The following is a 12,925-nucleotide window of genomic DNA, read 5'->3' as shown; positions in this document are numbered from 1 at the left end:
TTCTATGGTTTGGTATGTTTAAAATGTGAGTCTAACTATAACGTCCCTGTCACCTTTGGGTTTTTTTTAGGTGAACTTCTACATTTTTTTTAATTCTATTTCCTAACTATAACGTCCCTGTAACCTTTGTTTTTTACAGTGACTTTAGAAGTTTTTTTTATGTATTCCATTTTTTATTTTTTTTACATAAAGTAATTTTCATTACTATACTTTAATCCAACCACCAGCTGGTGGCCGCAGATCCTGGTATGCAGTCTTCCGTCATAACAACCCAACCCCTCGCTGCACGCAGCCTTTGGCCATGCACAGAGGGTTTGGCCCCAGGGCCTTGTGCTGCTTTACTCTTCAGAATATCAAAACTATGCACTTCAGGATATTTTAAGGCACAATGTAAAGCAATCACTCTCAAACACCTTCGTAAGTAGAATAATCAAGTTTATTTAAGGGGCAAGTTCTCAGCTAGCAAAACTAAACCACACTAATATATATATATATATACATCAGGAGAATAACATGAGAATAATGATAAAGATATAAGCACTCTGTGAATAATTGCAAGAGTAAGTGCATATAATACAAGCACACACAATATACCTCAATGCTCAATAGCATGAAAATGACTGCAAGAATAAGTGCATATTACGCGCGCACACACAATATACTTCAATGCTCAATAGCATGAAAATGACTGCAAGAATAAGTACATATTACGTGCGCACACACAATACACTTAATAAATTGAAAAGCTTCACCGAAAAGAGCGTCTGCATCCCTCCGCCGTACACAAAGCTGGGGAACCCAAATCAGCTGGCACAGGGAGCCTCTGTTCGGGACAATCACTCCTCCTGGCGTTGCGTCCAACCCAGAAGAGAGTTCCTCAACCAGCCCATCCAGGCCCCCAACTTTTATAGTATTTACTAACGCCCAGGAGTCTTTTCTAGAAAAAGACCCCCTCCTTTACAAATTGTGCAATCGGCGGTACCTTGTTCACCCTTCGAGACGTCTCCTCAGAACGGGCCAAGTTCCCAGGAGAGGACTCCAAGGTGAAGCTTGCATTCCTCCTTGTGTACAGGCGCATCCCCTGTTGTTCTAACTGATAGCTCGTGGAATGTAAATAGCGCCCTTCGTACCAGGCAGATGGAGCGAAGTTGAGCAGAAAAACACCCCACCCTTCAGCTTGCCGAAGCTTGTGGAAAAACACAGAACAGTGCCTTACGCACCGAACCAGACTCGACAAAATGGAGTCGTGAACCAAAATGGAAGCGAAGGCCAATGAAAGCAGAGGCCAATGGTCCACACTCTGCACCACTGTTTACCTTGCACGTAGTGCTGCCGCATGCACGTAGTGTATGTAGCAATACATTTCCACCCTTGGACCATTTGGCCAACTTACAACTAAGTATATCCTATAAGCGGAAATGGCAATGCTCTTGGGCGACACTGAGATAGAAGGTTAGGCACACACTGAATACAACAACATAATGAAATTAAAATAACTGTTATGATAATGATTACACCAAAGATATAACGCAGTTGGCCTAAATTAGGCAGCCATCCAAAAGCCCAATCCCACCACCCCTTGTCAACATCCTGCTGCACCCCCTTCACCAACTTATGCAGGGCCTCTATGTGGGAGTTGATTGATATGGAGTGGTCGGATAAATTGAAGCAACATAATCCTTCGAAATCACTGCAGCCATGGTTGTGTTTAGGCAGTAAATAATCAATAGCAGCGCGATTCTGCAAAGCAGCTCTTCTAATTCCCTGTACATCTAATAACAGCTCAGCTAAGGCAGCTGATGTATAGTTAATATTCTTGACTACTAAACATGCAAGTTTATTAATAACTCTGGTATTATATACTGCAAGTCCTGGCACCCCTACGATAGAACCAGCTAAACTAACATATTCTGTTTTGGACAGCAATGAAATTTCAGAATCACAGTCCGTAGGTAATTGAATAGTGTCTCTGGTATAGCGAGGGTGTAGAGCAGTATCCATAGGAAACATGAGAAAGCCTAAGCGTGACCAGGCACAAGGCCCTCCGGTTAGATTGGCTGGAATATAAGTAAAAGAAAGATTACCACAAGAAAAGAGCCAACCTTTAGGCAACTTAACATTTTGAATGTGGCTGGCAGCAGGCACCACATGTTGGCAAAACATCAAATTATTTACATTGAAATAGGTTAGGTCAGTCCGTGAGTGGCACAACGTCCGTTGTGCAGCAGTTAAGTTTTTGTCTCTTTTCTCCAATTTGAGCTGAGCACATTTACCTATTTTCATAGGATCACAGGTCAATGAATAGCACACATCCCCATTTGAGATGTTAAACGTGAGTATAGATGTCATGTTCCTCCACAACCGCCTGCCCACCTCCGGGCAATGACGGCAGTACTCATAGAGTGACAGATGGGAGCGAACGTCACTCACATCCACCATTCCATCCTGGTTTGTATTGTTAAAGATGTGTAATAATACAGCAGCAGGAGTGGGCACTGCCACTAGACAAGTGGTAATCAAATCTTGAACGCTTTGCATGTTACTCATACAGAAGTGAGATATATTCAGCACTTCCTGCGCTAGATGAATCCAAACATTGTTCGGTTGATGCAGCAGCGTTGGCATCTGCGGCTGACGGTTGAATTTTTGGGCTATGAGCCCCTCCCGCTCCCCGGTGGAGTCTCCCGAACGGGCTCCATACACCACACTCATGGCACAGGCACTCCACAGGATGATCTGAAAAGAACAAAGGACAAAACACGTATTATCATTCTCGCAGATAGCATTTGTCAGCGGGAACATGTTCCCATTTGTCTTGACCAGGTCGCATAACTACCAGGACATTGTCTGGTCCAGTGGCGATGACATCAGCGGGTTGAGGAGGGTTATTTGGGGATTCAATCCACACTTTGGCCCCTGGGTTCTTGTCAGTAGATCCGAACCCTCCTTTGCCTCTCACAGTGAGAAGAGCTGGGGCGCTCCCCTTCTTAACAACACCTCCATAAACCAGCATAATGACAATTTGGGCAACGCGATCACCAGGTTGCACCACTAGGTCTGTGTCACCACTGTTCAAGAGAATGACTTTCAACTCGCCTTGGTAGTCTGCATCTATCACGCCTCCTAAAACTTGGATGCCCCTCAAGGCAAGCCCAGATCGAGGGGCGATCAGACCGTAATGCTCAGGGGGAATCTGAATTCCCACCCCAGTTTCAATCAGAGTGATGTCTCTAGGTTTCAATCGATGCATGTGTAAAGCATGTAAGTCAAGTCCTGCAGATTCTGGTGTAGCTCGATATGGGGCCAAAGCTCCTGGAGCTGTTTCCCAATACACAATGGTATTGCTCGTTGTAAACGGATTAATCTGTAAAGCAGGTGTGAGCATTCTCATGAGAGGTGTCTCAGCATTTGTAAGGGGTCGGTTGTTCAAAATTTGCAAAGCATCATACAAATTATCCCTCCACCCCTTCAGTGTCCCATCATTCAGTTTACGCAATTGTTCTTTCAGCAACCCATTCATTCGCTCAATCAGTCCCGCTGCTTGTGGGTAGTAAGGTATGTGAAAAATCCACTCAATATTGCGTTGTGCACAATAGTCCTGCACTAGTCTGCCCTTGAAGTGGCTGGCGTTATCACTTTGAATCTGGAGTGGCACTCCATAGTACAGAATCAACAGATCTAGTGTTTTCAGGGTGCTCTGCTGAGTTGCGCGCTTGCAGGGAAAGGCTATGAGATAACCAGAGTAAGTGTCTACCACAGTGCAGGCATACTGACACCCTCTGCTCACTGGCATTGGTCCAATGTAATCAATCTGCCAAATCTGTCCTGGCAATTTACCTCTACCTAGCTGGCCTCTCACCACCTGTGGGACCGGTCTGTGCTGTGCATGCTGACAAATGGGACATTCAATGATCGCTGTTTTAATCAAATCTAGGGGAAGATGCATCCCTCTAATCTCAGCCCACCTGTGAGTAGCCTTTTCTCCAAGATGTCCGCATTTCTGGTGTGCCCATTTAGCCATTCCCACCAAATCAGAACTCTGCGCCTCCACTTCAGCCTCTTGAATCTTGGCTCGATCGTCTGCAAGACAATTGAACCATCGGTCTAATGAATCAGTTGGACAGTGAGCGTCCACATGATAGACAGTCACGGTGCTTTGAGGTAACATTTCCCAGATCTCCTGCCATAACTCCTTCCCCCATACCTCTTTGTTATGGATTTTGTACTGATGTGCATGCCACGTGGGAAGCCAAGTAGCTAACCCATTGGCGGTAGACCAGGAATCTGTATAAATGTGACATTTTCCGGGTAGCTCCTGTTTTAAAGCCTGATACACGGCATAAAGCTCTGCATACTGGCTACTTTTTCCCTGTCCTGTAGTTGTCAAAAGCTTCTTGGTAACAGGATTATAGGACACTGCCTTCCAGTGCCTTTTCGCTCCAACATATTTTGCTGAACCATCTGTGAACCACACATGTTTTTTGTCATCTGCAGACAAGTCTGCGAACGGCTGGCCCCACCCTACTGGGGATTCACACACTGAAGGTACATCATGCAACATTTCGGAATTCTCCACTGGAGCCTGCGCTACCTGCTCATGCAAAACGGCGGTCCCTTTTGGACCCGCTCGTGCCCTGTCCTGGACATACCATTTCCATTTTATAATGCTGGCTTCTTGCGCATGTCCAATTCTATGAGTTTTTGGGGAACTCATCACCCACTGCATGATGGGAATTTCAGGCCCTAAAATCACATTGTGTCCCAGTGTAATTTGCTCAGTATCAACCAGGGCCCAATAGCAGGCCAGCAGCTGCTTCTCAAAGGGAGTATACCGCTCTCCTGCCTCAGGTAACTTCTTTGTCCAAAATCCCAGGGGCACCCTCTTTCTTCCTTGTTTTTGCCATAAACTCCAATTGGCATACTGCCCCTGGACTGTCACATTCAACTCAATGTCTCCCTCTCGAATCGGCCACAAATCCAAAGCATGCTGAATGGCGTCTTTCGCCAATTCAAACGCGCGCTGCTCCTGCTCTCCCCATTCAAACGCATTTTTCTTTCGTGTAACTTTGTACAATGGGGCCAAAATCTGAGACAAATGGGGTATATGTTGTCTCCAATACCCGAATAGTCCAATAAAACTCTGGGCTTCCTTCCGATTTCGCGGTACTGCGAATTCCTTAATCTTTTGTTTCACTTTTGGCAACACTTCTCTGTGTCCCTGATTCCACTGAATGCCCAAAAATTTCACGCTCTGAGACGGTCCCTGCACTTTCTCGGGGTTAATCTCCCACCCTTGATTCTGCAAATGTTCCACCACCCTGTCTAGCTGAATTTGCACCTGTTCTTGCGTCTCTCCCTGCATCATCACGTCATCTATATAGTGAGAAATTTGCACTCCAGGAACCACTGGTACTTCATCCAAATGCTCTGCCACCAGCCGGTGGCAGATAGTGGGGCTATGTAAATACCCCATGGGTAATCTACAGAAGGTGTACTGACGCCCCGCCCATTGGAATGCCAGCTGAGGCTGGCTCTCAGTAGCTATTGGTATCGTAAAGAAGGCATTGGCAATGTCAATGGTTGCATACCAAGTCCCACTGTGTTTCTGTATGTTCTCAATCAAGGTAATGGTGTCTGGGACCGCTGCAGTCAGAGGAGGTGTATGTTTATTCAATTGGCGATAATCAATGCAAATCCTCCAACTGTTATCACTTTTACGAACAGGCCAGAGGGCATTATTCCACGCAGTGGTGATGGGAACTATTACCCCGGCCTCTAGTAAATCATGTATAGTCTGGCTAATCTCCTCATGTCCTCCCGGTATTCTGTACTGTTTCATTTGAATCACCTTAGTAGCTTGGGGAAGTGTTACCGGAGGAATCTTCAACAGCCCCACCCTTGCGGCGGCTATTGATATAAATCTTTTGGAACCAAATTGATAACATCCATCTTCCAAATGTAGGGTCATCCCTTTCAAAATGTCAATTCCAATAATGTATTCGGGAATGGGCACAATCAGGACAGTGTATTCTCTCTTTGGAAGTGCCCCTATTTTCATGGGAACCACTATCTGCACTGCCGGGGTTTCTTTTCCGCCCAATCCCGTAATGGTGAAGTACTGTCCCCTGAATTTTCTTGGATTGCCATGAATCAAAGTGGCCTCCGCTCCGGTGTCAACGAGGGCTCGAACTTTTTGAACATTTCCACGTTTCCAATAAATTTCTACTTTGACATGAGGTCTGTTATCTTTGCGAGCCCATCCCTGCACCGGAGTTTGGCCTGTTTCCTAATCTATTTTCACTCTGCGTACATCAGAGTCTGCCCAAGTCAAATCTGGATACAGTTTGCGGTAATTCTCAGGGAACTCCTCCTCCCTGTCTCTGCTTCGCAACCTCTCTGAGCTTACCAGCTCCCTCTCCCACTCTCTTCCTCGAGTTTTCCCAGAACCTGTCAGTTCCCGGTCTCTCTCCCTGCTCCGGGTTCCCTCTGCGCTTCGGTGCTCTTCCTCCCAATTTCCGTCCTCTGGGGATCTCTCTCTACGGTGGGGTTCTCTCCCTCTCTCTCCCTTTTCACCCTCACGCTCCTCCCCTCCTGCCTTTCTCTGGTTCACCACTTTGTTATCCTTCTTGTTCCCTTTCCTGTTCCCCTCCTTTTTATCCAAACCGCATTTGCGGTACATTTCCCACATGTCCTTGGTGCTTATCCCATCAATTTCATTCCTGGTCGCCCCATCTCGCATCAAGGCCTGAAACATGTCTCGCCTTGTCACCCTGTTGTTATCAGTACGATTCTCAGACCGTGAATTCCTCTCTGGCTTAGCCCATTCTCCTAAATCACTTAACTCACGCACCGCTTCTACCACCTGAGACAATGGGTTACCCGTCTGATTAATTAACAAAGTCATGATGACATGCTTATATGCAGGAGGAGCGGCCCTAATCAGCCGGTTTCGCACAGACACACTTAAAATTCCATTCATCAAATCATGGGCATTACCCATAAAGATAGCTGTTTTCATCACTTCTTCCTTCAATCTCTGTACTGCATCTCTCAAAGTATACCAAGGTTTATCATTAGGCGGCCAGTCTGACTCTGTCGGATACTTCTGAGCACACCCTTGCGCAGCTAGCTCTAACAAATTGGTCATGGGACCATTCCCTGGATAGGTTCTAAACTCATTTTGAATAACCGGGTCTGTACTTAACATACAAAGCCTCGGGGCGTCGCCGTGATCCAATTGGACCCCCTGGCCCCCCACATCGTGCACCCGCACCAACCACGTAAGCAATGTTTCCCCAGACCTCTGTCGAAATCTGTCTATCACATCACTTAGTTCTTGCTGTGTATAATCCTCCAGGGCATCCAACATCACCCCTCCAGGATTAGCTGGGCTATGCTGTAACTTTCGCCGATATATGGGCTGCGCACGGACAACATTCCTGCGCTCTGTCTTCTCATGTAAAGCAATCACTCTCAAACACCTTCGTAAGTAGAATAATCAAGTTTATTTAAGGGGCAAGTTCTCAGCTAGCAAAACTAAACCACACTAATATATATATATATATACATCAGGAGAATAACATGAGAATAATGATAAAGATATAAGCACTCTGTGAATAATTGCAAGAGTAAGTGCATATAATACAAGCACACACAATATACCTCAATGCTCAATAGCATGAAAATGACTGCAAGAATAAGTGCATATTACGCGCGCACACACAATATACTTCAATGCTCAATAGCATGAAAATGACTGCAAGAATAAGTACATATTACGCGCGCACACACAATACACTTAATAAATTGAAAAGCTTCACCGAAAAGAGCGTCTGCATCCCTCCGCCGTACACAAAGCTGGGGAACCCAAATCAGCTGGCACAGGGAGCCTCTGTTCGGGACAATCAGTCCTCCTGGCGTTGCGTCCAACCCAGAAGAGAGTTCCTCAACCAGCCCATCCAGGCCCCCAACTTTTATAGTATTTACTAACGCCCAGGAGTCTTTTCTAGAAAAAGACCCCCTCCTTTACAAATTGTGCAATCGGCGGTACCTTGTTCACCCTTCGAGACGTCTCCTCAGAACGGGCCAAGTTCCCAGGAGAGGACTCCAAGGTGAAGCTTGCATTCCTCCTTGTGTACAGGCGCATCCCCCTGTTGTTCTAACTGATAGCTTGTGGAATGTAAATAGCGCCCTTCGTACCAGGCAGATGGAGCGAAGTTGAGCAGAAAAACACCCCACCCTTCAGCTTGCCGAAGCTTGTGGAAAAACACAGAACAGTGCCTTACGCACCGAACCAGACTCGACAAAATGGAGTCGTGAACCAAAATGTAAGCGAAGACCAATGAAAGCAGAGGCCAATGGTCCACACTCTGCACCACTGTTTACCTTGCACGTAGTGCTGCCGCATGCACGTAGTGTATGTAGCAATACAGGCCTGGCCTGCGGTTAGTCCCTGCGCCCAAACCTGATAACAACCCAACCCCACAAGGCCCCCCTCCCCAGGCAGCACTCAACCCTAAGGGCCCCATCCCAGGGGTCCAGACTAACTTTAATTTTTTTTTTTAAACATTTGGGAGGGGTGGGTGCTGCTTGGTTCTCCTTCCTAGGCCAGTTGTTGCTCCGGAGACCCCGATCCCGGAATCCAGCTTAAACATTGCATTTTTTTGGAGACAGGGGCCCTTGCAGCCCGCCAGGCTGATCTCAGCCCCGGGGACGCCCCCTCCCATGGCCAATCTCGGTCCTGGGGACCCCCATTCCCAGGGGCCCGGCCTAAATATTTTATTCTTAGGGGAGGAAGACCGCGTGCCGCCTGTGGGGTGGAGGTCCCCAGGGCCATCTGTGGCTCTTCGACGAGGGGCCTGCACTGGCCCCTCCAACAAAAAGAGCCCCATGGAAGTGGTGGTCCCCAGGGATGCCTCCTGAAATGCCTCAGGGAGGTGGTGGTGTCTGGGGCTACGAGGGGAGGTTTACGTGCTCCTCCTCCCCCCTTTGGATTTACTGTGTGCCTCTGGGAGGTGGCCGTCCCCGGGCGCCTGGGGGGGGGGGGGGGGGGGGCAATTGGCACTCGGAAACTGCATGCCTTTCTGGAGGCCCTCTAGGTCTTTTTCAGACCGGGGAGCCTGCCAGAGTGCTACGAGGGCTGAGAGACGGCACTTCACCCTGCAGAAGCTTTCTGCCAACAGATGAAAAGCCCAGCTGCCTAGTCTGTGAGAAGATTGGCCAAAAAAAGAACAATGTGCCCAAAGGAGTGTGCACACAGTCAACCAGCATGAACCAGAGGGGCTCTTGATCTCATTCAAACTGTGTTTTTTGTACCCCCGGACTGAATTTTAAAGCCCTGACCCATAAATTGCCCATCCAAAGTGCTGGAGCCATGTGTACTTACATCTCCGAGCAGCTGCAAGGGTCCCCAGCCAATGTGGCGATAACACAGTACTGCCAAGGCAAGCCCAAGTAACTGCAAATGTGACTGCTCTCCTCATTTATAGAACAACTGTACACCGACTCCCAGACAATTGAAGTGCATACAAAAAAATCGGGTATAAAGCTTCTGAGAAACACCGACTTTGAACTGGCTAAATGGTTCTGCTTGGTGGGACTTTGAGTAATACATGAAATAAGCATATCAGAATAGCCTGGTCAAGTGTAAGGACTGACCTGCAGGGAATCTACTACACTTTAGCAATAGTGAGCCTGCCTGCTCCTGGGCTTAATGGAGGACCTTCCGTTTTCCTCTGAAGTGAACCACGTTGGGGCCATGGTGTTCATCCCAGTTGTGCTTTTTTTTCCTTTAATGTACCGTTTATATTTTGGCTTTAGATACTTGTCTTTTCTAAAAGAAACGGCACACGGCTGGACATTCACTGATATGTGGCTATTGGGTTCTGACCCCTCGAGATTCTTCCCCATGTACAGCTAATTTTATAATTTATAAAAAAAAGGACATATCCCAACGAAAAACCCATAAAGTATACAGAAACTCTAAAGCCCTTCAGCAAGAGATTTCACCCTAGCCCCTCTCAATTCCCCTGAAACCCTCCTCAAAAAATATGAGAGATGTTCATCTGCATATCTGAACATTTGAACGTACGCCTTCCATTTTTTGATTGTAATGAGTCTAAGAAAATGGATTGACAAGTCACAACGTGAAGTCAACATCACTTTAATCATTCACAAGACCTGCATCTCTGAAGAACATTTAACAACCACGGGCACTTGTTCACCTATCTCAAGAAGATCATTATGAAGCAGTTGACAGGTGCAGAGAGTAAAGTTATTCAAGAAGTTGCTACCAGCAAATTATTCCAATGTTTTGGCAACGGAGAAGCAAATTCTCAGTAAGAGACATGTATACATACTGCTAGGTGTTGTGCATACCTAGAGCTAAAATGAGAAACCCCGGACCACAATGAGCTTACCCACAGCTTCCACTTATGTGATCATTTTTGGGGTACATTTCTCCAGAGAGGTCTGCACAGTGGGTAGGGCTGATGTGGCGTAACGCAGAGCCACTACTGTCTCCTCTAATGTATAACTGAGGCAGCTCCTGATTGCCTAGACATTTTTTTTTTATTTAACAGTTGCTGGTAACATTGCCTTGTACTGTGGGAGGCAGAAATTGTAGAAGGAACCCTGGTCAAAAGAAGTGATTGGCTGCCACTGTACCCACCCACTCTGTTGGGCCCGCATCACATCCAGGCCTGGTCCATAGGAGTGCGGGTCCAGTACGAGCAGATAATGACCTTCAGGGCCAGAGCAGAGTCCCAGGATCCCCTTGGAGGAGTTGTCTGTGTCCCCTCCCATCATCACAGGGGCCCCGACGCTCTGGAAGTGAGCGCGCAGCTCCTCCACAACTCCTGGAAGCTCGTTTCCTTGACGAATGTGGATTATCCGACAGGGAACCTCGTAGAAGTAGTCCACGCACAAGGCCACCTCGACAGAGCCAATCCAACTCCGCGAGCCGAAGAAGGAACTGGGCTTGTCCTGCATCTGCACCAGGGCCTCCTGGATCTGGGGCAGGGTTGGGATGGGCCTGCGCGGTACGGGGTCCTGGTCCACCACCCAGGAGCACATGGTCTGCAGCGTGCGGTAACCACAGCCCCAGCCCCGGTCATCCACTCCATCACAGCCATAGTGGTAATAGAGATAGTCACCGCGGACTAGTGTGGTGTCCTTGATCTGGCTAGTGGGTGGCGGAAGCCCCTCGTGCACATTCCTGGCCAATTCCATGTAAGTGGGTTGAGGCAGCACATCAGTCAGCAGCTGTGAAGGGAGACACACACAACAGAAGATTACAAACAGATGTAAGCTAACAGAGCCGGCACATGTACCCAACTTCTCAAGGGGAGCAACTTCTGGAAGGACATCTATCCACGGTTGCCAGACTGATCACTCTATATATAAGCTGTGAGTCTGAACCAAAAAGGTTTAGCTCTTTGTACCCTGGGGACGGACAAGAACGGTGGCAGACAAAGAAACACAAAGAGGAGGACATAGTAATAGGCCTACAGGGAAATAGAAACACATATAGGCTATTGGTTATACAGACATGAAGACACTCAGGTGGTCTGAAGATAGAGACACACATTGGAACCGAAATGGAGGTATCTTTATAGGAAGAAACTGACAAATGAGAATAGATTGAGAAACACAAAAGGACGGAAAAGAAAAGAAAACAAAAAATGTGAATACAGAGAAAAATTGCAAAAAAATCTCGTTTTTAAAAACATGGAAATATAGAGACTGGAGTATACATGGAGGTAAACAAGATAAGAAAAGACAAACACATGGAGAGACAATGAAACTCATACAAAGTGCTGTCCAGTTAGACATAAACAAAAAAGGAAAATAAAATAGAAATGCACAGAGAAAGATTCTTTCAGAGGAATCCCTCCCGTTGAAAACCTACATCCCATCCTTATGTTACACAATGCAGGTGTAATATTACCTGAGAGTAAATAAGTTTGTGTGTGTACGTTTGGGTTTTGCCTATCCCACTCGTGAATTAACACCACGAAATCAAACTACTTACGCATCTAAGTATACCTTAGGTCAGCAGTCCCCCCCACCCCCTTTCCAGAAACCCATTAGGCCCCCTGCGAATTCATCACAAGTTTTCTATTAAATTGGCAAGGTTGAAATAATACTAGCTTATTTAAACGTTGCATTTAAGTTCTGTTGCCTGTTTTAAAAATGCAATCACATGCTTGATTGCCAAACACACTTTTCAGGTTAACTAGCCGTTTTTAATGTGCAAACAAGTATACGCAATGCGATTTTCAGAAATGGAAGCCGGGAGGTTTGAAGGCAATTTGGAGTCCCTTCGCCTTTAGACCCATACTCGCACCCAGGCAGATATGATTGACTAAAGACGTTAGCAATGGCCCATTCAAACTCCCGGTGCCCTGCTGTTCCGCGTTGCTCACCTCTTCGCCATCCCTCTGGTTCTGCAGCCGCCCAGGCACCGGAAGTACACGAAGTTCAGTTCATTCGCCAGCCCTACAGGAAGCTTCCTCTTAAAGCACGTGTGACCAGCCAGTGCTCACTCAGAGGCGTCTAAAAAAGAAAGAAATGCTGCCACCTGCTGCACGCGGGACGTATGACCACAGAGTGGAGGCGCGCGCACCAGCTCAGAGCAAGCAGCACTATAACTTGTAAGGGTAGACCCAGTCAAGACTCTGCTCAAGGTTATTCAAGTCTCAGCTAATACTATACACCTAAATTAAATCTAAAACCCGCCACGGACAGGCATCTCCGGTAACTGAGCCTGCAGCAAGTTTCGAGGCTCCTAGCCTGTGCCCCCATGGTGAGACTGAACAGTCAAGCTACTGCCAGCCTGTGGCATTTCTATCCAGTGAGTGAGACTGCAGAAAGTTACAGGACTTCCAGCCTGTGCCAATGAGTGACACTACCCAAGGGCTGGCAG

General features: G+C 47.1%; 1 protein-coding gene across 2 annotated transcripts; it reads right to left on the bottom strand.

The window, feature by feature from the left end:
- Positions 1–418: 418 nt before the first annotated feature.
- Positions 419–12,544, bottom strand: UFSP1 (UFM1 specific peptidase 1). 2 transcript variants are annotated; one of them, XM_069215552.1, is made up of 3 exons: positions 12,426–12,544; positions 10,670–11,262; positions 419–2,736 (listed from the first exon to the last, which is right to left on the bottom strand). In XM_069215552.1, exons 2-3 carry the CDS (start codon positions 11,227–11,229, stop codon positions 2,709–2,711), a joined length of 588 nt encoding a protein of 195 aa, XP_069071653.1. In that variant the 5' UTR covers positions 11,230–11,262; positions 12,426–12,544; the 3' UTR covers positions 419–2,708. The 2 variants fall into 2 exon arrangements, with proteins under 2 accessions (XP_069071653.1, XP_069071652.1); XM_069215551.1 differs by lacking the exon at positions 419–2,736 and having other exon boundaries at positions 10,147–11,262.
- Positions 12,545–12,925: the final 381 nt, after the last annotated feature.

The sequence above is a fragment of the Pleurodeles waltl genome, chromosome 12, assembly GCF_031143425.1.
Source record: "Pleurodeles waltl isolate 20211129_DDA chromosome 12, aPleWal1.hap1.20221129, whole genome shotgun sequence".
Classification (NCBI taxonomy): Eukaryota; Metazoa; Chordata; class Amphibia; order Caudata; family Salamandridae; genus Pleurodeles; species Pleurodeles waltl.
This window is presented reverse-complemented; position numbering and strand designations above follow the sequence as displayed.